General features: G+C 41.0%; 1 protein-coding gene across 1 annotated transcript in view; it reads right to left on the bottom strand.

Moving 5' to 3' along the window:
• Positions 1–25,338, bottom strand: part of LOC122551900 (protein unc-80 homolog) — a 284,010-nt gene that overhangs the window by 17,793 nt on the left and 240,879 nt on the right. Inside the window, exons 54-60 of the mRNA XM_043694468.1 lie at positions 23,905–24,030; positions 22,268–22,391; positions 20,486–20,692; positions 12,948–13,132; positions 11,177–11,342; positions 8,655–8,834; positions 1,305–1,452 (exon numbers count right to left, since the gene is read on the bottom strand). Coding sequence (XP_043550403.1) covers positions 1,305–1,452; positions 8,655–8,834; positions 11,177–11,342; positions 12,948–13,132; positions 20,486–20,692; positions 22,268–22,391; positions 23,905–24,030 — 1,136 coding nt within the window. The remainder of the gene's footprint in view (positions 1–1,304; positions 1,453–8,654; positions 8,835–11,176; positions 11,343–12,947; positions 13,133–20,485; positions 20,693–22,267; positions 22,392–23,904; positions 24,031–25,338) is intronic.

Raw genomic sequence — 25,338 nt, 5'->3', positions numbered from 1 at the left:
AAAAACCTAATATCTGTAACAATGACCACGTAACTAGTATTGGTTGTAAAAATTCAAACACATAATGTCCTCGTCCATCCTTACTAAAATATAGAAATATGGTAGATACTTAATTGAGGTCTGAAATGGTCCAGCAAGCTACTCAAATCATTTAAAAGGCAATTAGGGATGGATTATAAATATTGACATTGCTGGTGACATCATGGTTGAATAAGTTAAGAATGTGAATAGAAATCCAAGTATAAAAGTATCTGTTATTAGTAAAAGAAACCATGAAATAATTACAACCAAAAGCAGAGTGTGCTGAATAAACACGGCATGTCTGCCACCATCTGTAGAAGGAAAACAGAGCTAATGTCTTGAATTCAATGACCCTTCCTTAGAATGATGACAATCACTCTCCAACAAGGAACACGGGAACAGTGCACCAGTTAGCCTTGACTTTGCTCCAGTATCCAATGAAATCATAGCTGTCTTATAACCTAATTCCATACTTCTATCTTTGCCCCATTTCTCCTAATACCTTTGCTTATTAAATATCTCCTTTAAAAATTACCTTTGGCCCAACATCTGGAACTTACAGAAGATAATTTTAAACATCTCGCAGGTTTTTTGGATATGGAGGTACATTCTAAATTCATTCATGGAAGTCTGAGACACAGAATTTATAGCAAAAGATTATAGTGTCATGCAACTGAAACTGTATCACTTCAGCTGCATGACACTAATCTTTTGCTATAAATTCTGCAGCTTATGATCCTGCTGCACAGTCACCTGAAGGAGCAGCGCTCTGAAAGATAGTGCTTCTAAATAAACCTGATGGACTACAGCCTGATGTTGTGTGATTTTTAACTTTGTCCACCCCAGTCCAACACCAGCTCCTCCACATCATTTAAAAGAAGAACAGTGAAACTGGCTTTGAGCAACTCGGAGGAAAACCGATGAAGCAATTGAATGAAGATGTTCCTCACTGTATGAACCAGTCAGATCATTGATGCAACTGAAACTTTTCAGCCTATGTTTAAACAAACTGGACCATACACTCACAGAGCTGAAAATGTATTGCTGGAAAAGCGCAGCAGGTCAGGCAGCATCCAAGGAACAGGAGGAACAGGATGCTGCCTGACCTGCTGCGCTTTTCCAGCAATACATTTTCAGCTCTGATCTCCAGCATCTGCAGTCCTCACTTTCTCCTCATACACTCACAGACTCTACTATTATTCTCCACATTTAACATGCTTAAATGGAAACAGTAATTTATATAACATCTAAATCAAAGTCATAGAAATTGTTGGCCTCGTTACCTGTTACTGGGCAAAATTCTGAGGCCCGAGTCTGGCTGAGGAGCAGATATGCTCGAGACATGACTTGAAAATCGACGACGCCCTCTACTACTGCTAGCCAAATATGCTTCCTGTTCACTAACAACGCTGGGCATGCTTACGGTGTCATCTGCAGGGTAGAAAGGAAAACCCATTTAGATAGCTTTCTTTTCCTAATCAAATAGCAATGCTGTGATCCACACATGAATGACAACATTAAAAAATAATAAAGCTGGCATGAAACATGCTGGAACCCCCATTAAAAGCAGGTTAAGCAATATTTCTGTGCTGAGGCTATAGAAGTTGTAAAACTAGTTTTTACAATTCTTGACATTTTAAAAGTATGAAAGCTTAAATTGCCTTTGTGTGCACTTGGCTTGTGTCAATCTGGTGACAAAATAAGTTGACAACTGTCATAAGTGGGTTCTTTTGCGCAAAATATTCATTTTTCAGTTATGGTCAGTGCAGATCATAAAAGTCAAAGAGTTTTTTGTCCTCCAATCAAAAATGAAGGTCACTCATTCGAGATGGGGATCAGAGAAAAAAAATCTGTCCCCAGAAGCAATTTTAGCTCGGAATCTATAGGAACTTTTCAGTTGTACCCAAACAAGGAGTTCCCACTAGAAGCTTTCTCCATTCTTAAATTCTGTCCCTCCTCCCCACACAGATTACCCAGAACACACCATTTCCTGTTTAACACAAACCTTTGTTAATGCAACTCTGTATTCAGCTACAATAAGTTACGCAAACATGACATTCAATGTTATGACCAACCTTCTTATGGGAATGCAGATGCTGTTACTTCAATATTTGCACTGTGTCTCAATATTGTCTCAAGACAATATGGAATGAAAGCTGAAATGCAAATTTGGTACTTGTAGCACTGCTTTACTGAACAATAAATAAATACCATTGCCACATGCACAAACACCATGTATTACCTACTATAACCTTGACAAAAGAAAGAAAAACACATGTAGTTCAAAGAAAAACTTCTAGCAGAAATTACTGACCAATGATCAACCATAGATACTTCATATTCTCTCTCTAACTCCAAGTTGCTAAAAATAAGTCTCACCATGGCCCCAAAGTCACATAATCTTTGAGCCATTGGGTAAAACCCCCCAAAAAAACTATATCTTTAGTTATCTACTTGGTAGGATGAGATTAAAATAGAGAATGAGTAGAGAGAAAACTGGAAAAGCAGAATACTGCTCACTGCACCGTCCCATATAACTACATCAATATGGTCCAGCAGAAAGCTTACCTGCCACAAAGTTCGATGTCTTTTTGCCACGTTGTCGAGTGAATCAGTGGGTAGATTTGGAAAGCAGTATTGACATAATGGCCAATATCTATTGCTGAAACCAATAGTACTAGAAAATCTTAATTATCTGGTTATCTTGTTATAGAACCTATGTGTATATTGGCTGGTGTGCTTCCCACATTACAACAGTGATTACAGTTCCAATGTAGTTTGTTCACTGTAAAATATGTTGGTATGACCTGATGTCATGAACCAGACAATAGCACACATATAACCTCAAGTCTTTCTTTATAGACAGTATCAGCTATGACCGAGATCTATGTATTAAGTCAAGTTGTACTCTATGGTCCATGACTGGATGAATAGAAAAGAACTTGCCTCTAAATGTATTGGTGCTAAACAAATGGAAAACTGATTACACTCTTTAGTAAACAGTGCCCCCCCCCCAATTTACCATGAGTCAGAAGTATTAAAACATTAAAATAAGAGTCCAATGCTTTTTGTATGAGTGTTTTGTAAAAGTGGACAGGTCCTGAATCGATTTGCTCTGTGATACACTTGTAACTCACAATGATAATAGACAGAATGAACTAGTGTAAATTAAAGAATGCACCTGTACATATTGGATTAGGTTTTGGCTGACCTTTTACACTGCTGAATAAGTGCTGGAGCTTCACCTAATTTATCACTTCTGAAATTGACCTCTGACCTCTCAAAACATTTCATTGATGAACTTATCCTCATCAAATAGCATCATAAGCAGAAATCCCTGCCTCGTTCATTCACTTTCCAGTTACTGGGGGAGAAAGTCACCTTGTGTAGTTGCACAACAAATGTCACATTCCACCTGTCACTTGTTATGGCCACCATACATTCAATTCCAATATAGTCAAGGTTATAGGTTAGCTCAGTTGGTTGGACATCAGAGTGACAGCAACACTGGAGGCTCAATTCCCACACTGGTTGAGGTTATTATTATGAAGATCCCACCTTGTCAACCTCTCGTGTCATCTGAGGGATGGTGACCCTCAGGTTAAACCACCATTAGTTGTCTCTAATGAGAGAGCAGCTCTATGGCCCCATAGGACCAATGTGATTTTACCTTCTAGTCGATGCAGAGCACAATGGGAACAGTTGACTCATTGAAACTACCCATTTTATGTGTCTGCTCAAGATTTACACCAAGGACTATATATATTAAGGGCAAACATGGTGGGATGATTTCCTGACTTGGCAACTCCCCCCTCAGTTTAAATCCACCACCTTTGGTGACACAGAGTTTTCAGTCCTCAGTGTGAGGGAGGAACATTAGGAGAAATAGTATGAGGCTGTAGGCTCGAGTCAGGCCAATCTACTCTGAGAGCAAGTCACAGTGGGAGAAAAGCTGCTTGGCTCTCCGGGACGTTTTCCCAGTTGCAATATTACTAGATATTCTTCCTCTCCCCTCACACCTTTACCCATTCATGCCCTTGCCATGCCAGTTGATGTTCCCACACAGCTACTCGTACTGTCCTGTACCACTGAATGTGAATTCATCCAGTGTCTACCATGGGTAGACCTCAGTAGCCAAGGGGAGATGAAATAAACTAACAATTAAAGAAAGTTTCCACACTATACACCTGATGGGGACAAAGCTCCCATTCACAAAGCCCAATCAAACCATTTAAATCTCAGGTGATCAATTTCTCAAAATATAAACTTCCATTTCAGCCCAATTATGAATTCAGAACCTCCTGCTGAGATAATTGTAGGTTTTGAGACTTAGACAAGCTGTTTAATGACATGAGGATACAAGACTTGGTGGGGCGGTAATCAGTGAGCAGGATACAGGTAGATTACAGGTAGATGTAGACAGACTAGTCGGATGGACTGATAAACGACAAATGGATTTCAATTCAGATAAATATGAGGAGACATATTTGGGCAGGGTGGACAAGGCATGGGAGTACATTAAAAACAGTAAAACCCTGGGAACCACTGAGGATCAGAGGGACCTTGGTGTACATGTACACCAGTCCAAGAGAAAGGACTGTAGATGCTGGAGATCAGAGTCAAAGAGTGTGGTGCTGGACAAGCATAGCAAGTCAGGCAGCATCCAAAGAGCAGGAGAATCGACATTCTGGGCATAAGCCCTTCACCAAGAAATTCAACATTTCAGGCATAAGCCCTTCATCAGGACTGTACATCACTCCCTCAAAGTAGCAGAACAGATAGATAAAGTGTTTAAGGAAACATATGGGATTAATGCCTTTACGAGCTAAGGCAGAGAATTTAAGATCAAGGAGGCAATGCAAGAACTGTGTAAAACATTCATTAGTGCGCAGGTAGAGTATTGTGTGCAGTTCTGGAATCCACATTATAGAAGGCATGTGAGAGCACTAGAGAGGGTGCAGAGGAGATTTACCAGGGTGTTGCCTGGGCTGGAGAGTTTTAGGTATGAATAGAGATTGGATAGACTGGGATTGTTTTCCATGGAGCAGAGGACATTTGAGACGGGACATGATTAAGATATATAAAATTATTAGTGCAATAGACAGGCAAAATCATTTTTACCTTGACAAAGGGATCAATAATCAGGGACATGGATTTAAGTTTAGGGACTGGAGGTTTCGAGGGACTGTGAGGAAAAACCTTTTCATCCAGAAGGTGGTGAGAATCTGGGACTCACCACCTGTAAGTGTGGTAGATGCAGAAATCCTCATAACATACAAGTAGTATTTAGATGTGCACTTGCAATGCCCAGGCATGCTGGGTCAAATGCTGGAAAACAGGATTAGAATAGTTAGAGGTTGTTTTTCCCTGTGACAAACTCAATGGGTCTGTGCTGTAGACCTTTATGACTTTACGACACAATACTAGCCTTTTGTGAAACCAAACATTGCATTAACAGATGCCTGTCAATGTAAGCAAGCCAGCAGAGGATTTTTTTTAAACAATCACTGACAACATCAGTCAGAACTTTTCTACAACCTAAAAAAGAGACAAAAAGAACTTGAGATCATGATTTTAGCAGACTTTATCTCCCTTTCAAGAGTGTTTATGTCTCCATAAATTTGTGACTTCCACACTGCATTTTAGCACCCAACACTGAGTACAACATAGTCTTGTTAAGGTCAGGAATCCCCCTATGTTATTCATGCACCATTTCATTTCTTCTACTGGCAAAAATAGGGTGTCAAAAATCGGGGCAGGACTTCCACAAACTGAGACACTTACCATTTTTAAAAACCAGCAGATTCTTCTCAACTCTCTGAAAATCCAGTCCTAATTCTCACAACAAGCAATGAGCAACATTTTAGGTCAATTACCACGACATGTCAGACATCACACCTCAGACTAACCTGCACATTATGTCTCGAGACTTTATATGGCCACATAGAACATAGAATGTTACAGCGCAGTATACGGCCTTTGGCCCTCGATATTGCATCGGCCCTGTGAAATTAATCTGATGACCATCTAACCTACACCATTATTATTCATATGTATGTCCAGTACCCATTTAAATGGCCTTAATGTTGGCAACTATTACTGTTGCAGGCAGGCCGTTCCATGTCCCTACTATGCTGAGTAAAGAAACTACCCCTGATATCTGTCTGAAATCTATTACCCCTCAATTTAAAGCTAATTCCCTTCGTTTTAGCCTTCACCATCTGAGGACTGTCCACCCTATCTAATCCTCTGATTATCTTATACGTCTCAATTAAGTCACCTATCAACCTTCTCTCCAACAAAAACAGCCTCAGTCCCTCAGCCTTTCCTTGTAAGATCTTCCTTCCATACGAGGCAACATCTTAGTAAATCTCCTCTGAACCCTTTCCAAAGCTTCCACATCCTTCCTATAATGCGGTGACCAGAACTGCACGCAATACTCCAGGTGTGGCCTTACCAGTGTCTTGTACAGCTGAAGCATGAACTCGTGGCTCCAAAACGCAATCTCCCTACCAATGAATGCCAACACACCTTCTTAACAACCCTGTCAACCTGGGTGGCAATTTTCAGGGATTTATGCACTGGAGACTGAAATCTCTCTGTTCAGCTGCACTACCAAGAATTTTACCATTAGCCCAGTACTCCGCATTCCTGTTATTTCTTCTGAAGTGAACTACCTCACACTTTCCCGTATTAAACTCCATTTGCCACTTCTCAGCCCAGCTTTGCATCTTATCTATGTCTCTCTGTAACCGACAACATCCTTCAGCACTATCCACAACTCTGCCTACCTAGGTGACATTTGCAAATTTACTAACACATCCTTCGACGCCCACCTCCAGATCACTTATGAAAATGACAAACAGCAGTGGCCCCAAAAGAGATCCTTGCGTCACACCACTGGTAACTCAACTCCAGGATGAACATTTCCCATCAACCACCACCCTCCGTCTTCTTTCAGCCAGCCAATTTCTGACCCAAACCGCTAAATCACCTTCAATCCCGAAACTTCTTATTTTGTTCAATAGCCTATTGTGTAGAACCTTATCAAATGCCTTACTGAAGTCCATATACACTTTCAACCAACTGTTTTGTCACCTTCTCGAAGAACTCAATATGGATTGTGAGGCGCAACCTACCCTTCACAAAACAGTGTTGACTATCCCTTATCAAATTATTCCTTTCCAGATGATTATAAATCCTATCTCTTATAACCTTTTCCAACAACTTACCCACAACCGAAGGAAGGCTCACTGGCCTATAATTACCAGGGTTGTCCCGACTCCCCTTCTGAAACAGGGGAACATCATTTGCTACCCTCTAGTCTTCTGGCACTATTCGTGTCGACAATGATGACAAACATCGAAACCAAAGGCTCTGCAATCTCCTCCCTGGCTTCCCAGAGAATCCGAGGATAAATCCCATCCAGCCCCAAGGTCTTTTGTATTTTCAGATCTTCCAAAATTGCTAAACCTCCTCTTTGTCAGCCTCAATCCCATCTAATCTTGACCTGTATCTCCGTATTCTCACTAACATTGCCCTTTTCCACTGTGAATACTGATGAAAAATATTAATTAAGCGCTTCCCCTATGTCCACAGATTCTACACACAACTTTCCACTACTATCTTTGATTGGCCCTAATCTTAGTGGCCCCTGCAACCGCAAGAAATGCAAAACTTGTGCCCACACCTCCCCCCTTACTTCCCTCCAAGGCCCCATGGGATCCTTCCATATCCACCACAAATTCACCTGGACCTCCACACACATCATTTATTGCATCCGCTGCACCCGATGTGGCCTCCTCTATATTGGGGGCAATCTTCTTCCTGACCTCTCCGCCCCCACTCCCACTCCGGCCTATCACCCTCACCTTGACCTCCTTCCACCTATCGCATTTCCAGCACCCCTCCCCCAAGTCCCACCTCCCTACCTTTTATCTTAGCCTGCTGGGCACACTTTCCTCATTTCTGAAGAAGGGCTCATGCCCGAAACGTCAATTCTCCTGTTCCTTGAATGCTGCCTGACCTGCTGCGCTTTTCCAGCAACACATTTTCAGCCCTAATCTTAGTCTAGTCATTCTTTAGGGTTTTTCTTGATCCTATCGGTCAACAACTTCTCATGTCTCCCACTGGCTCTTCTTCTTTATTTCCACTGGTTTAGATTTCTGATTTATATGCAAACAGGTTTTTTTTGAACAGTACTCATTGCTGACTGAATTTTTTGTCTAGAATTTTCAAGTAAAGAAAAGCTTGCTCCAAATCAAATTTGTAGCTTTTAGTGTTAGTCGTCATGCTCCTTATGTGCAAGGTTAGATGGAAATTTTAATCAGGTTTGGTTGAAAGTCTGAAACTTGTTGAAAAGAATTACACAGGCAAAGAATTTTTTGATTGGAAATATTGCAGAATACAGAGGTGCATTCAACCTTCTAACAGGCACCATTTGAAGACAATTTAACTTAGACCTCATGTTGCATTAAATACAGAAACAGCATCTCATGCTATTTTTCATAGCCGAAAGGAATCGCGATTGTTGAAATGAAAGAAGTGCAAATGATGATCAGACTGTCATGTTCAATCTAATAAAAGCAAATATCATGCAAATTGAATTGAAGCAGTTAATGACAAATGCTCACTTTCACCATCCTCCTCATCAGTCCTGCTTAGTGTGTCCTGAGAGGCCTGATGAGAAGGTTGGCTGTCCTGCTCCCACACAGTGCCTGTCCCCGTGTTTGAACGAGACATGGTGGCCAGACTCAAGCGGTAAGCTGATGTGGAGGTTCCCACAGTGCTGATGGAAGGTTTGCCTTGGTATGCTGCAAAGATATAATGAACAAGTTATGTGAGACAAATATGACAATGCAAGATTCTGATTAGAGTCTTAGTACTTTCATCAACTGCAAGGCAGTAACAGGAGTATTGTACAAACAAAAAATGATCAGAAAATAGTAGCAAAATTCATGGGAGAACTCTCGACCATTTCTATTCTCACTATATAGATGAGCAAGTTGACAATGGGAAATGTCTACAGTTTGCATCGAGGGATGATGGGGGACTTCTAGCTAAAAAGAAATCCCAGTAGCACAAAAATGATTTTAGTCAAAACATTAGCTTTTGTTGATACTTGTTTCATGTGGGCAGGTTTATTTGGTCCCGTGAAAAGAAACAGATACATGCTGTGACAGCTCATCTTGGTTACTTCCTAATCAGAAAGCATTCTAATAGCAATAGTGCAGAAATCAATGACTTGAACTGTGCTACTCAATGGAGAGAGGAGACAGTTCATAGGGTGACAAAATTTAATGACACGCTGAGGGAAAAGGATGTGTACTTAAATGCAAAACTCGATATATTGGTGATACTCCTCGGTGCCTTCACGTTAATGCTTGAAAGTTTAGAACATTCTTCTTGTCTAACCAGAAATGTATTCATTGAAATTATTTATCATTTAACAACTGTTATTTCAAAATTTAAATTATGCTATTGTTATTTTATATTTGTGTACAGAGTATCAAACATTCATACATTGATTTTTCTATTATTTGTGAACTTTTAAGGGTATTAATCCTTTTTAGACTTTCATTGGAAAATTCATCTACAGTAACACAGATCAATGCAAACTAGACATATGGGGGTCAATTCTGCAGTCTTGTTACAGTGCTGAGAACACTATTCTCTGCCTATCATGTGCTTTACATGTCCAAATTTTTAAAGTCAAGCCAAATAAATTATTGTGAAACCCTGTGCATGTTTGTGTGTTCTATTCCTATCCTATTGACCAATGTTGGAAGTTGGATTTTTTGAATAATTGAAAGGTTGATGGGAAAAGTTAATGGGATGTAGGCACTTAAAGGCAAGTGATTGCATGGGATTGGGGGGGGGGGGGTGTGCCAGGGGGTAACAGAGCAAAAAGACATGCCAGCCAAGCTTAATGCTGTGCATGATATCTGCATGATCTAGAAACAGATGCAATAGACAATGGCTTATTTTATGGAATTAGCAAAGCATGATTCCCCACAGAACCAGTGTCGCATACATGCCCCTATATTCCATGCCACAAATGTTATCCACCAATCAGTTCCACATTGAGTGCTCAGCTATGTTAAGCCTTCACTCAACCTTACAGATCTTTCATTGCATTCAGACATTCTCACACTTCAGCTCAATATATGCTCTCAAACTGAAACTTACAACTGAAAAGACTTTACAGCATACCCATCTTCCAACAACTTATCACATTAAGCTTTGTAACATAGACATGATAATTCAGGATAGGACTTTAGACTGTTAATACTGAATTTAGCAGTGGCTTTTGGTCTTTGAGAACTATTGTAGTAGAGTGACATTAGGCAATGCTCTTACATTATGTCTGAGAGCAAGTCACAGTGACAGGCTATGGTGACTGACACATCAATCAATTGCTTGATACAGACATAAGCAGCGCATTCATTAATATTATGGTGGTGGATGGACACGGGCTTTACGGTTGAGAACCAACCACTGATCTAGCTGTCCAAGTGTTATAAGCTGGTTACAGATGGCAGAGCTCAGCAACTGGCTCTTTGCTGGTTCTCTGCAAACTGAGGCAGTCATTATCAGTCACTGGCAGGTAAGTTTGCTAAGGTCTACGGATACACTGGTGTCTGCTGACCGTTCTGCCATGCTTTCTACCTTTCAACCACGTTGGTGAAGCACTCTACAATGCAGTTTTATCTTAAGCAACAAATAGTAATCATCAAACTGACGAGCCTTTGATGAAGATAAGGTAAGTAAATTTCAAGACTCTAAGTTTAGCAGATCATTAAATTACAATACATTAGAACACAAATACTAGGCCAATTCATCCAATTCCAAGACTGTCCGGTGCCCATGTTGCAACTACTCTGCTAGCACGTTACCGCAGAATTGGCCCCAGTGAACACATGTGGAAAAATGCATCCTTCGAAAAGGCATTCTCTGATTAATTCAACTCAAGGAGATCAACACGGTTACATTACCACAGTATTGCTAAATATCCTCAGTCTTAGGCAGCCCAACCAGAGATTGATTTAAGTGACAAATTTAGGATGCATGTACACTGTGATTGCACTGTGAGAACACATTTTCTTGGTGTGGTAATCTACAGTGAAAGAAACTTACTTGCTTAGACTACCATTACCTGATCCACTGTGCACGGCCTCCTTCAGGATTTTTAATTCACTGTGAAACTCAGCAACTAGTGAGCTCTTGCAGAGTGGTCTCGGAATGAACCGGCGCTCGAGCTGGTCCACAATGTGATGTCTTGCAGTCATTTCTTCATGATTTTCTGCTGGTTGACTTAACAGCTGGAAGGATTCCACAGAGGAAGAAAAATATAAACATCTTTGATGAGGAACTTCTAGGAGTCTTTCCTAGTTAAGTGTTACATTTCTAACCCTTCTGCAGCTCTTGTTGAAGAATAGCTATTCTCAATTCAGGTGCAAGCAGATGATTTTAAACTCTGACAAAGTTCCTGCAATTTGCCACAGACTTGTACAAGCTCACTGAGCTTTCAGTTATTTCTCTTTATCTCTAAAGAATGCTATAGTTTGAATTTAAAATCCTGGATGTAAAAGCCTAGAAAGAAGGGTGCATTACAGTTTCCTCAGCTGCTGATTTCATAAGAAGGGCCACAAACAAACTTATTTGACTCACTAAACATCGAAATTTAGCTCTTGGCAAAGCCAACATTTGCACCGAGAGCTTGTGATTTTGCAGGTAAAAAGGTACTGATAGCTAAAGATTTTAGAACCATCTAGCTGCATTTCTAACCTTGCAGTGGTTGAGGGAGCACATTTGTTCAATCATATGTAAAGATGTGATAGCGGAAGCAGTCCAAGGAGGAGCAGAGAGCTGAGGCAAAGGATATCAATACTAAAGGATTGAACAGATCCTGTTTGAGCAGATTCAGCTTCAAATGACTGCAATATTGGGAACACATAGGCATCACAGAATTACAGGGCAAAATACCAGCCAACAGGTAGCAAGAGGTCAGGTCTGAAACAATCACCATACAATAATCCGGTCAAGGGTCACCTTGGTTTGACTGGAGTTTCTATTTATTTTATTCTTCTTGGTACATTTTGATTGAAATCAATGCAACTGCTACTAAGGTCATAAAATTTTAAACATATTTTGCATTCAGCAAAACTGAACCTTCCAGAACTACAGCAACATATTAAGAATATTGGGTTGGAAGTCAGGCCCATGCACAAAATTAAGTCTCTCTTCCAGCCATGAATTAATCATAGTTGGCAGTTTTGTTAACTGCACTTATTTGCAGACCTACAAGTAGCTATACAAATTAAACTGGCTCTTTAGCTTAAATTAACTTAAAAATATACGTAGAAAATTTAAATTATGGCTTTTGCTTTTATTGATAAATAAACAGACTAATGTTTCTCATTACAATTGATTAGTTTTATACATATTTACTTTACATGCAAATTTTAATAATTTAAAATCATGTTATTCAGAAGTGGAAAATCTACACTTTTTGCAAAAAGTGCATTTTTATGATAAACCTATTTTTACCAGTTTTCTTCAAATTCTAGCAATTTCTGAAGATAGGGGGAAACTTCTTTCAGCAAATCTTTTAAACAATGGATCATGATTTTAAATACTGCTCAATCTGCATTGGATTGTGGCATGGTTTGTACTCACCAAAATGCAAATAAGTTTGTGATACTCAGAGGAAAAAAATACCTTTCAAAATGGATACAAATTTTGCAGCAATGTACAACTAGGTCTAAAGTTGAAATTTATTTGCTCTGTGTATGTTTATAACAAAATGATTGAAAACTTTGCAGAATATCCGCAAATTAAATGGATTCTGTAGCTAACAAGCTGAGGCAAATTTAAGACTTCTTTTTCGCAAAATGGATTTTTAAATGTTCCAGAATTTTCTTTACCTTACATTGGATAAAAGGGCGCAGAAGAATGAAGATAGGGATTCTTGTTCTCACGATAAAGTCAATGAAATCCCACATCGCCAGACCGCCAACTTTCCGCAGTGCCATTTCTTTAACTTGCAAACTAAGTTTGTACCATTGACTACCCAAATGGCGCTCAAAGCAGACGAGGATCACCTTTAATGCTAAAAGGCAAAGGAAGATTGCAAGTAGAGAGAAAAATAGCAAGTAAATAATATGGTTATTACAGATTTAATTTTGTCTAACATACTTTGACACTAAATTAAATAAATAAACAGAAACAGCAGCGAAGGTAAGACCGTTTGGTTTTAAAAGTGCTTACCGGTAGCGGGCAGCGGTGTTTTTTTTTCTCTTTCACTCTCTCTTCACAGAAAGAGCGGGAGCACCAGGGGGCAGGACGTCAGGCATCAACCGTGGAGCATGAAAATCGTTGTTTCGAGCAAAAGCCCTTCGTCAGGATACACTTGACCTCACTGTTCAGAGCATTGAGTACATGAATTGTAGATATTTGTAACATTGTCCTCAATATTTCTCTTGGGCTTAGGAGGCTGCAGGGTGACCTGATAAAGGATTCTCAAATCACGCATGGTGACTTTTCAAGGGTAGATGAGACCAAACCTAGTGAGTATAAATGAGGCGAGGGAGCAAAGTTTTAAACAGGGAATTGAAGGGTATTATTATCCACATAAGATGGTGAAAATATGGAAGGAACTGCCAGAGCACATGGTAGATACAAGTAACATTGCAACTTCCAAGGACATTGGGACAGGTACAAGGAGAAGAAAATGTTTGAAGGGATATGAGGCAAAAGGACACAAATGCAACCCGTTCAGTTTCGGAAACGTCCTCAGCATGGACTAGTTGGACCGAAGGTTCTGTTTCAATGATGCATGAATCTATGTTCCAATTACTGGAATGAAGAGACTATGTAGACAAGGCATACTGTAGCGATTAATGCAAGTTACAGAGATCGGGATGGTAGTCTGGACTGGAGTCTGTTTCAAATATGTGAAGCGATTGTTGAGAGTGGAGAAGGATACAAAGATAGGAACTGTTATAGGAGTTAGACTGATTGAATCCAATGGTCCACAAAGCATGCCATGGTCACAGCACTGGAAAGGGAACACAGAACAAAAAGATCCCAGGCAGCTTTGCCATCCTCTCGTGGGACGCTTGACTTCAGCACTGTTGTACTGATTCACACTGAGCCAGACCTGGATTGAGAACTGTGAACTTCCTATGCCGTCTTCGTACAATAAAGCCAAAGATAAGGGTGGGGATTCAGCCTGTGGTGTTTCTGAACTGTGCTCGCCCTCCAACACAGTGTCCATGTGATGTCTTGTTAGCCAATGTTTAGAGGTGTCTCATGCTCTCTACTTTGGGAACTGTACCTCACTGAAGGATTTATTGAAGGCTCCAGACATCCCCACCATTTGTATCGCAGGTCGACCAACCATCATCAATGAGGTGATGTATGAGACAACCAGCAGTTGGGAGGTCAATTGAGTTTAGGAACTTCGTGAGAACCAACAGGAGATGGAGAAGTGGACAAATTGGAAACTTAGACTGATGCAGTGAGGGTAAGCATGTAGAATAGTACTGAGTCCCAAAGCAATCTGGAAAATCATGTGCAATCCCATCTCTCTGGAGTGATTGATACTGTTAGCTCGGGATCTGTAGTAGCTGGAAGAGCGAAAGGCTCTGACAGAGACAGCAATTCGAAAATCAAAGCGAGGGACACCACATGGAGGGATGCTTACTTATATCACAAGAGTGTAGGAAGATTTCAGCATCAAACAATTTTATGGGAAGAAGGGGTGTTGATTCCTGGTGCTCTCGTATTAGTGCTCATAGAAAAGGACAGGGCTGGTACACAAATTCAAGTTCTATGATAGGACAAGATCAATCATGATCCATTTCAAAAGGTAATTATGGAAGTCTATTTGCAGGAAAAGGGAAGTCTGGCAAGGGAGACACTTTAAAAGTGGGATAAACTGAGCCTTCCGCGCCCAGCATCTTCTTGTTAGCGTGCATTGTGAAACATCGGCTGGCTATTAAGGCTCTGGTCAAGAAAAACAGGACACATGTCAGGTACAGTCAGCTTGATCAAGTGAAACCTTAATAGGCATAGGGGCTGGAGAAATGCACTTTGGATGGAAATCAGGAATACAAAAATGGGCGAGAATGTTAAGAATATTGGAAGTGATTGTCCATATATATTAAGGGCAAAAGAGTAACTGGGGAGGAAATGGGGCCTTGAAAGAGCAGTGAGGCCATCGATGTGTGGAACGACAACAGGAGATGACTAAGACACAAAACAAATATTTCACTCGAGAACTTACTGTCGAGAAAGACTGTGGAACTCAGGAAACTGAAGGCCACAATTGGAATGGTCTGTGCCGTCAGAACATAGAACGGAGAAAAGAACAGGCCCTTTGGCCCACGACGTTGTGCCGACGGTTAATCTTAATGTGAAATAAAATAAGTTGACCTACGCACCCCTCTACTCACTGTTATCTATGTTCATGTCCAGCAGTCTCTTAAGTGTCCCTAATGACTCTGCTTCCACCACCACTACTGGCAACGCATTCCATGCATTTGCAACTCTCTGTGTATAGAACCTTCCTCAGACATCCCCTCTATAGTGAATGGTGCAGCGGACGTACAATGTCAGCTGTGAAGCTATACGGTAAAATTGGGGCAGTTCTCTGAGGAGAACAGAAGGCTGAAAGCTGGTATTCACTTGCCATCGAAAGAGGTGAAAAACACTCACCATCAACATCCATCAACTCTCTCCACCGCCCCAAAGGATGCTTCCACATCCAGAAGAGATTTTCCTGCACATCTAACCATGTACTGTGTCTATTGTTCAGGACGGGATTTCCTTATCACTGGGGAGATACGACCCTCATTCGCAGAGCATTGCAGAGAAAATCTCTGGGACACAAGCACCAAACAATCACACCTTGCTGTAGCTGAATTCTTCACCTTCCCCCTCCCACTTCAAAGATATGCAAGCCCTGGGTTTCGTCCACCCTCAAATGCATGAACAATTCGCCTTCCTCGAAGGGACCCATCAACCAATCGGCATCAATGTTAACTTCACCAGTTTCCTCAACTCCCCTCCCTATCCTCCCATCGCAGATCAAACCCTCCAATTCGGCTCCACCTTATTGACGGTCCCATCTGTCCATCTTCCTTGCTAAGAATCAGCTCCACTCCGCTCCAAGCTATCATCATCACCCTGCAACCTGCATAAACTGATTGATTTCCCAGCACTACTCCCATTCCAGCGCCACCTACCCTCCTATTTATCTATCAGCACCCTTATACCTCCCCTCATTCCAGATTAAGGGCTTCTGACTGGAATGTCGATTTTCCTGCTCCTGATGTTGCTTGACTGGCTATGCTTTTCCAGACTAAAACTTTTTGAATCAGCTTGACATTTTCAAATTCATGAAGGGTCCAAAGAGAGTAAAATAAGGAAGGAAAACGCTCCAACATATGAAAGTGACTAGAACAGCTCGGCAGCGATTGACGGTCATCAGGAAAGGAAGTGGAAGTGACATGAGGAAGAATGGGTTCGCACAGGGACTAGCACATGTCCATAAATCACTATCGGACAGTGACAAAGGTTCTGATTCGATGGACAGAAAGGGGAATTCGATGCTTACGTGAAAAGGATACATTTCAGAGTGACATGGAGAGAGCAATAGAATGGTACTGGAGAGCTAGCAGAGAGAAGGTGAGCTGCAAGAGCTCCGTCTGTGGTACGGCACACTTTGTGATTCTGTGTGAAACCAGATTTGAAATAACAGAATCTGTGAAGTTTGACAACGTGCTTATTTACACAACAGCATATTACACAACAGCAAATAAAGAGTTATGACATCATTCTTAACGTTACATGCTACATGCCAGATGGAAAACTGAGTATTTCTCTGAATCACTGAAAATGTTCTTCACAGATATTGACATCAGGTGTGAGGAATGGCGCTTTCGGAACGAATGGTGTGTAACCCCGTGATCAATGCCGTCTCTTCCTGTGTGGCAGTTCCATGAGCACTGCAATTTGCTGTGCTTCCAGTCAAGTAGATGCTAACATATATTACGTAAAACATTGCGAAGCTAGTACAGAGGAGATGATATGCTTGTGAACGTTTGAATGCCCGTACCCCATCTCTGTTGGTCTGCTGTTGCTGGGAGCCATTTCTTACTGAAACCCCTGTCATTGTGCTGCAACAAGAGGAGTTGGAGTCTCCAGGTAAATAGTGCGGTGAGGAAGGCATATGGCGTACTGGCTTTTATTGGTAGAGGAATTGAGTTCCGGAGTCCTGAGGTCATGATGCAGTTGTATAAGACTCTGGTGCGGCCGCATCTGGAATATTGTGTGCAGTTTTGGTCGCCGTGCTATAGGAAGGATGTGGAGGCACTGGAACGGGTGCAGAGGAGGTTTACCAGGATGTTGCCTGGTATGGAAGGAAGATCGTATGATGAAAGACTGAGACACTTGGGGCTGTTTTCATTAGAGAAAAGAAGGTTTAGGGGTGACTTGATTGAGGTGTACAAGATGATTAGGGGGTTAGATAGGGTTGACAGTGTGAACCTTTTCCCGCGTATGGAGTCGGGTATTACAAGGGGGCATAGCTTTAAATTAAGGGGGGGTAGATATAGGACTGAAGTTAGGGGTAGGTTCTTCACTCAGCGAGTCGTAAGTTCATGGAATGCCCTGCCAGTAGCAGTGGTGGACTCTCCCTCTTTATGGGCATTTAAGCGGGCATTGGATAGGTATATGGAGGATAGTGGGTTAGTATAGGTTAGGTGGGCTTGGATCGGCGCAACATCGAGGGCCAAAGGGCCTGTACTGCACTGTATTCTTCTATGTTCTATGTTCTATAGAAACAACTACTTCACTTATGAAAAGCTGCTAGAAAAGTGACAAAATTCAGAACTCCTGTGACAATGCTTAGACTATGTGGTTATGCACCTAACAACGGCCAAGTGAGTACTTTTATGTTGGCCTCTCTAAATTCTAAACAGATCAATTTTCTTAAATACAACTAAGTGCTTTATACACAACAACTCAGTATTATTTACACTACAGAAATGGGGGATTAAATTGGATATTTCCAAAATCTGGAGTAATAATTACTCAATGAATGACAAGACACCAGGAAATTCAGAGGAACAGAGGGATCTTGGGGTACTTGTCCATAGATCCCTGAAGTAGCAGGATAGGTTAACAGGGTAGCTAATAAGGCATACGGGAAAGTGGCTGTTATCAGTTGTGGCATAGATTATACAAGTAGGGAGGTTATGTTGCAGTTATACAGAACTTTGGTTAAACCACAGTGTGCAGTTATGGTCATCACACTATAGGAAGGATGTGATTGAACTGGAGGAGAGGCAGAAGAGATTTCAGCAGGATGTTGCCTGGGATGGAGAATTTCTGCTATGAAGAGATGTTGGATAAGTTTGGGTTGTTTTCTTTGGAGCAGAAAAGGTTGGGGGTCGGGGGTGGCACCTGATAGATGTATAAAGGATTATGAGGGAGCATAGAACAAAGAACAATACAGGACAGGAACAGGCTCTTCAGCCCACATTTTCTGTGCTGATCACGACACCATTCTAATCCCATTTACCTATACATAGTCCATTTCCCTCTATTCCCCACCTGGTTCTGGTACGTTGTCAATGTTAAATACCAACAATATATCATATATTTCCTATTTATCAATTTGGAATCCTTATAGTAACAGAGTTACCCTCTTTGTGACCATGGTCTGTGTGTCATTCACCTTTTCGGTAAAGACAAATGTAAAAAATTTAATTTTGTATCTCAGCTATATCCCCCTGCCTCTATGTCTAATTAAACCTTTTGGTTCCAAATCAGCCCTATTCCTCCTTTTAGCATCTTTTTTACTATTTATATGACAATGACTTTGGAATTCCCCATTTTATTAGCCATCAGTCTTTTCTGACAATCCCTCCTTGCTTCTCTAATATGCTTTTCCTCCACCCTCTGAACCTTCAGCATTCTTCTTGCTTCTTTGTATCTTTGTATATTTGTGACCTAGCCTCTGGTAAAACACACATTTTCTTCCTTAATTTCTAACTTCTTGTTCTGCCAGAGATTCTATATTTGTTTGTCCTTACTTTCCCCTTTAAAGCAGTACAGTTTGACTGCGCCTGAACCATTACATTTTTAAATGTAGCACTTTACTCATCTTTGTTGCCTGCCAAGCTTTGGTCCCAGCCTCTCTGGCCCAGCTCCATCTTCCACCACCGAAGATTGCTCTTCCCCAGTTAATCATTCTTATTCTGGATTGCCTATTGCCCCTTTCCATCAGCATCCTAAATCTCCTGATACAATGATCACTGTCTCCTAAATAATCCCCCATTGTCATTTGATCTTCTTGATTCACCTCATTTTCAAAAACCAGATCCAATAATGCATTGTTTCCAGTGAGACTGGACACATCTTCCATCATACAGTATGGTAACAGGCCTTTTGGCCCAACAAGTCCATGCCGACCCTCCAAAGAGTAACCCGCTCTATATTTACCGCTGATAATGCAACTAACACTATGGGCAATTTATCACAGCCAATTCACCTGACCTGTACATCTTCTGGATTGTGGGAGGAAACCAGAGCAGCTGGAGGAAACCCATGCAGACACGGGGAGAATGTGCAAACTTCACACAGACAGGCACCTGAGGCTGGAATCAAACCCGGGTCCCTGCCGCTGTGAGGCAGCAGTGCTAGTCACTGAGCCACAATGCCACCACAACACTGTGCTGTTGGAAATTTTCCTGAACACAATCCAGGAACACTTGCCCCCTCTCAGCCATTGTTCAGTCCATACAAAGTCAAACAAAGTCCCCATTCTATAATATTTGCATTTCTTTACAATTTCCCTGCAGATTTGTTCTTCTACATCCTTCCCACTAATTGCCCACCTATAGTTTAGACCAAGCATTTTTATTCCTTAGCTGTAGCCAAATTTGCATTACAGTGTCTTTTTTCACCAGCACTGTAATGGTTTCACCAATACCAATACTGGTACTCACTCTACCTTTTCTATTTTCATGAAACCTTGGACTCAGGAATATTTACCACCCAGTCTACCCTCCCTTGCATCACAAACCATCACCACAACATATTTCCACAAGATAATTTGGGCCCTTAACTTCCCATTCAGATACTGTACAAGCAAAAACTTCATGTCTGAATTCATTCATCCTCAGCCTCTGGTATCTCCCAGTACCGTTGTATTTTATTAAATCTTCCACCAGTATTAGTCTACTGAATCTCCCTTAAACTCCACACATGCAATCCAACATGCTTTTCCTCCGCAATGGATCCTCTGTGTTAAAATGGCAATCAATCCCACATTCGCCTTTTGAAATATCCTAACTTTAGTCATATGTGTCAATCCCTTTCATTTGTTTCAAGCGTGTGCATAAACTCATATTTTGCAACCTACTGCTAATGATAAAATGCTCTCCAACATTACCTAAGTAAGCAGCCTGACTCGTGGATTCCGCCAACCCTTCTCGGCGAAGATCCTTCCCAGCATCCCCTGGGGTGGAGCAGTGGGCTGGAGAGTTTTCCAGCATGAAGTTCTTGCTGCGGGAAGTGCTGATTATTCGTGGTGGGAGGAGGATATTGATTACGGTCTGTAACAGCAGAAAAACCTCAGGCTGCTCCAAATTCGGACTGTCTGGATCACAGAGGAATAATGTTATTGTAGGAAAACAAAACTTATAGCAATCTGACAGCTTCTTGGACAGCGAGAGAAGATTCATTGACCATTCACACTATCAGTATCATTCCAACTCAGAAAGCTCCCAGTACGGCTTTGACTTAGCTGTCAAACTTTGAGTAGAAACATTTCATAAGAGAATGATTCCCCATATCTTCAATATCATTTTGCTTTGTATTCAATTCTTCAGGCTGATCTCCTACAGCTTGGAGGATGGTTGACTTGAACCTCCCGACCTTGGCACAACCTCAGTTGATATCTGCAAACAGGAACTATGACCTGGGCTTTCATGGAGTTGGAGAGACTTTGAGCTGGGGTGAAAATGGAGACCAGGGTTCAATTCACGCATTCCAGTCCCCAGTTGCCAGAGTTTCAGATTTTCACCTGAACATTTTCAGGTTGTGGGTTGGTTTGGGTTACTAGCCCATCCCTGCACTCCCAACACGGTCAGCTCCATTGCAGATGTTGGCATGTCCAAGTCCTCCGGAATATTCATGGAGCAGGACCAGCTTTTTAGTTATGGCACCCCAAGAGATGTCATGGACAGTAATCTGCAGAAGACAACCTTTTGAAAGCTAGGTTCAAAAGGTTTATCCACATCGAAGTATGGCTCCCTTACCCTTCACAGCTCCTCATTCTGACATGCCAAAATATGGCCTGCACTCATCTTCTCATGGCCTTCATGCCCCATATCCCAAGGTGCGTCATTTACCTGACCTTGGTATGGCCCACCCCATTTGGCCTGTGCTCATTCACCCAATGCACACTGCAAAAAAGCAATGAACCCTATAGTAACAATGAACCCTATAGTATTACAAAATCTTAAAGATAGTAATTTATTGAAAACATTCTTAAAGAATTTCTAATTTTCACTGCAGACTGATAAATGTGTCAGTCGTCCAGATACCAAGTGCAAAAACTGTGATCACCTGGAAATTTCTATCCTGTGCACATAAACATTATGCAATTGACAGAGGAGATCAGGAATCTGGAGATATCAAACAAGCAATGTTTTCTCTAGGGTTCAGCTGTTTCAACAGTCTATTGAACTCTCTGCCAATCTTCATTATACATTCTTAGCTAGACATTCAGCCATCCATTGAAGTGAAAGTTGCTAAACCTACCAACCAAAAGCAGGAAAGCCTGAAAAGATTTAATATCCCTTAACTTGAATTCTAATGCTCTCTGTCTGCGGGGACTGGGATGGTGTTGATGTATTAAATAACGCTTTCTACAATTACAAGACACCTTTTTTAAGTGTTACTTTGGATTTTATTTTGTTTTACCTTCCGCGTATTAAAAATGTTAATATATCCAATATGTTTATGATGTTTATTGTAGAAACAGAGGATATGTTTTAAGAAAACAAAGTCAGCCAAAAAGCACAACTTTGTGTTATTAGCAATTCCTGGAGGTTTGTTGATGGAAATTTGGGCAACCCCCAGCAAAATCCCTTTCTCTTTTCCATTTACAACCTGAATAGGAGGCAGATGTGCAAAAATAACTATTCTTCTTTTATATAAAGTAACAAACCTTTGCTCCCCGTTCCAACTGTTAGCACAAACGGTATCAGAAGATTCAGGAGCATGCCTTCCCTTCTTTCTTGATTAGTAAACGGGGAAATCACATGACTTAATGGGAAGTCTTCTTTCAAAGCCTTGCATGAGGAAAAAGAAAAGTACATTTTAAAAGATCCTAAATTCAAACAGCTCTACAGCATACTGGACAGTCCTAAAGTAGTCACGTTGGACTCGAAATAGTAACTGTGTTTCGCTCTCCACAAATGCTGCCAGCAACTTGTTTCTATTTCAGATTTCCACAAAACACAGCATTTTCCTTAAGAATATAAAAAAAGGGAGCAGGATGACTCTTTTTGTGCAGTGGTAGTGACTGCACCTCTGGTTTAGGAGGCCCAGTGTAGGTCCTGCCTGCTCAATGGCGTGTTATAACATATCTGAACAGGGTGATTAGAAAATACCTAAAAAGGGGCAGTGCCATGGTTGGAACCATTTCGTAATCTCGCAAGAAACCCAGTGTTAGTTGAATTTAACTTAAATGCTTACCAACAAAATAGCAATATTTGGGATAGCAAGACTGTGGTTTTCTCTCACTCTTCATTGGGATTAAAGGAAGAAATAGTAATGTAACTGATGCAATGTGAAATTGATAGACTGGACCATTTTACTTACTATTTTAAAAAAAAGAAAGATGCTGGAAATCTGAAACAAAAACAGAGTGCTGGAAAATCTTCGCAGGTCTGGCAGCTTCTGTGGAGAAAAATCAGAGTGAACGTTTTGGGTCTATTGTCTCCCCTTCAGAAATGGGTCCAATTCTGAAGAAGGGTCACTGGACCCAAAATGTTAACTCTGACTCCTCTCTACAGATGCTGGCAGACATGCTGAGATTTTCCAGCAATTTGTTTTTTCTTTCTATTGACTTCATTGGAAAGTAAAATTAGGCAGAGTATAAAATAGGCCATTTTTTCCAGGATAAATTAATGAAGAGTTGTTTGCCCACTGAAACTTGTTTAAAAAAATGTTAATTTGCATCCATGACAGAGTCTTTTAACATTTGATATCTTCCAAGATTACCAACTGGCTGAGTAAATGGTTTTATTTCTGGTTTACCACATGCACAGTACTTTTTAAAAGAATTTTAGATGGATATTTGTGCTCTATTTAATTCTCTACTTCTCAAGAGTTCTCACAGAAGTCACCATTAGCTCAATATTTTTGGACTCAAAATTAAATAAAATCTTTAATCAAAACAGACATTTCATTTGTTCAACTGATTTCTCCATTTCAAGGTGTATGGATATTTACTTCTGTTGAAAAGTCTCTAACCATTGAATTGAAATATCCAAGGAACTCTTCCGACATTGTGCGCTTGTTTATACAACTTGTTGTTTCGACTGTCCAATAATTTTGTTCCTGTCTGTAGTAAATACTACGGGGAATTAAATTTAAATTATGTTCTTCCAATCTCCCAAAATAAACTTGGTGGAAACTTAGGGAAAGTGACGAAATCTGCATTCATGCCATATCTCCAGCAGTTCCTGGGAAATTGAGACATTGGGAGACTTTTCTCCACTGCTTTCCTAAACCCCATCTTCCCTTCCAGCAACCAGGAACTTTCCATTTCATGACCTTAAGCAACAAAACAAAAAATACCTGAATCTGTAATGCGACGAGCCTAACAACAGCTGTGCTGAAAGGTAGCGGTGGAGAAAGATATGGACTCAAGTGCAGAAGAGGCAGGCCATCGGCAACACTGGAAGGTCCAACCACACCCATTACCTGCAAGTAAGAAATGAAAGAACTTAGTCCTCCCTGTAATAATTCAGATAGGCTACATTTCCTTAAGCCACCTGCTATTTTTGTTTAATCTTTTTCTCTAAAAATCAGAGCATGTATTCTTCATTTGTTTATTTCCATCAATGTATTTGGAAAGCAAGCAAATACTTGCTATTTCTTGTTTGGGCTTAATACATGAAATTATTTAACTCACTTCTAAACATACTGAAATTTCCTTTTTGCAGTCTGTTGTCAACATTTTTATCATAAATCAGGCTCAGCTACAGGATTAGCTGGGCCAGACAAATCAACTAAGGCCCAGAACTGATTCCTCATGCTGAGGACACTATAATTTGTCTCAGTAATCTGATATTAAGGAGTGGGGATTTCCTGCTCTTGTTCATTAACCAGTAACTCCAGATGTAATTGATTAGAAGTTAGATGAGTCAATGCATTGTACAAACAGGAAGCAAAATTATGGAAATAATGGAGGGAATAGAAATACAAAAAAAATCAAATGTACCCAAGAGGAAATGAGTTACAGCCATGGTAGTACCATTGTTATGAATTTTCTCCCTTTTCCCTCATTTAGATTATGACTCTGATTGGATTTGGATTCTGTGGCAGTCAATTAGCTTATTTTTAAGATATTCACCTACTGCTGCCTGGAAAGCTAGTGGCAATGATGCTGAGGTCCTCACTGGGAGGTGGACCAGGCTATCTGCTGCATGCCTTTGTGGCTCCTCAGTGTGGCTAAGGGTATTTCCCACTTCTGAAAGGTGATGACAAAGCAGAACTGATCAACTCTCCAGAACCAGCAGTGCCACTTGAAGCAGTCCTGGCACTTCAGTAGACATTGAGAGGAGGATCATTGGAGAGCCCCAGAATGGAGCCAAGTGAGGCGGGCCCAATCATAGAGGCCCTGGCAGAGATGAGTCAGTGTAAAAATAAGGAAGGTGCCTTTACGGAGGGTCAGCCATGAGGCCAGTGGGTCCTTCAGATTGACACAAGTTGCCCAAGAAAGGGAGTACACCCATTATGCCACAGTCATATCTGCCATGATGCTCCATGTGCTTGTTTGCAGGGTGCCATACCCACACGCCACTGGAGTTAAGACAGAAGCTGTGACTGAAGTCCATGAGTAGCCCATATGTGGCCGTTTAAAGCCCTTAACTGGCCTTCAGGTGGGAAAGTTATTCTCGATTCTAATTACCTGGAGCTTAGTGGGGAGAAATCAGGAAAGGGATGTGCTTTCAAACCTAAGTCTTACACCTCATTATACAGTACCCCTGACGCGGAGCTGAATGTCAA

Source organism: Chiloscyllium plagiosum, chromosome 7 (assembly GCF_004010195.1).
Source record: "Chiloscyllium plagiosum isolate BGI_BamShark_2017 chromosome 7, ASM401019v2, whole genome shotgun sequence".
Classification (NCBI taxonomy): Eukaryota; Metazoa; Chordata; class Chondrichthyes; order Orectolobiformes; family Hemiscylliidae; genus Chiloscyllium; species Chiloscyllium plagiosum.
Note: the sequence above shows the minus strand (reverse complement) of the source record. Positions and strands in the feature narration are given on the sequence as shown.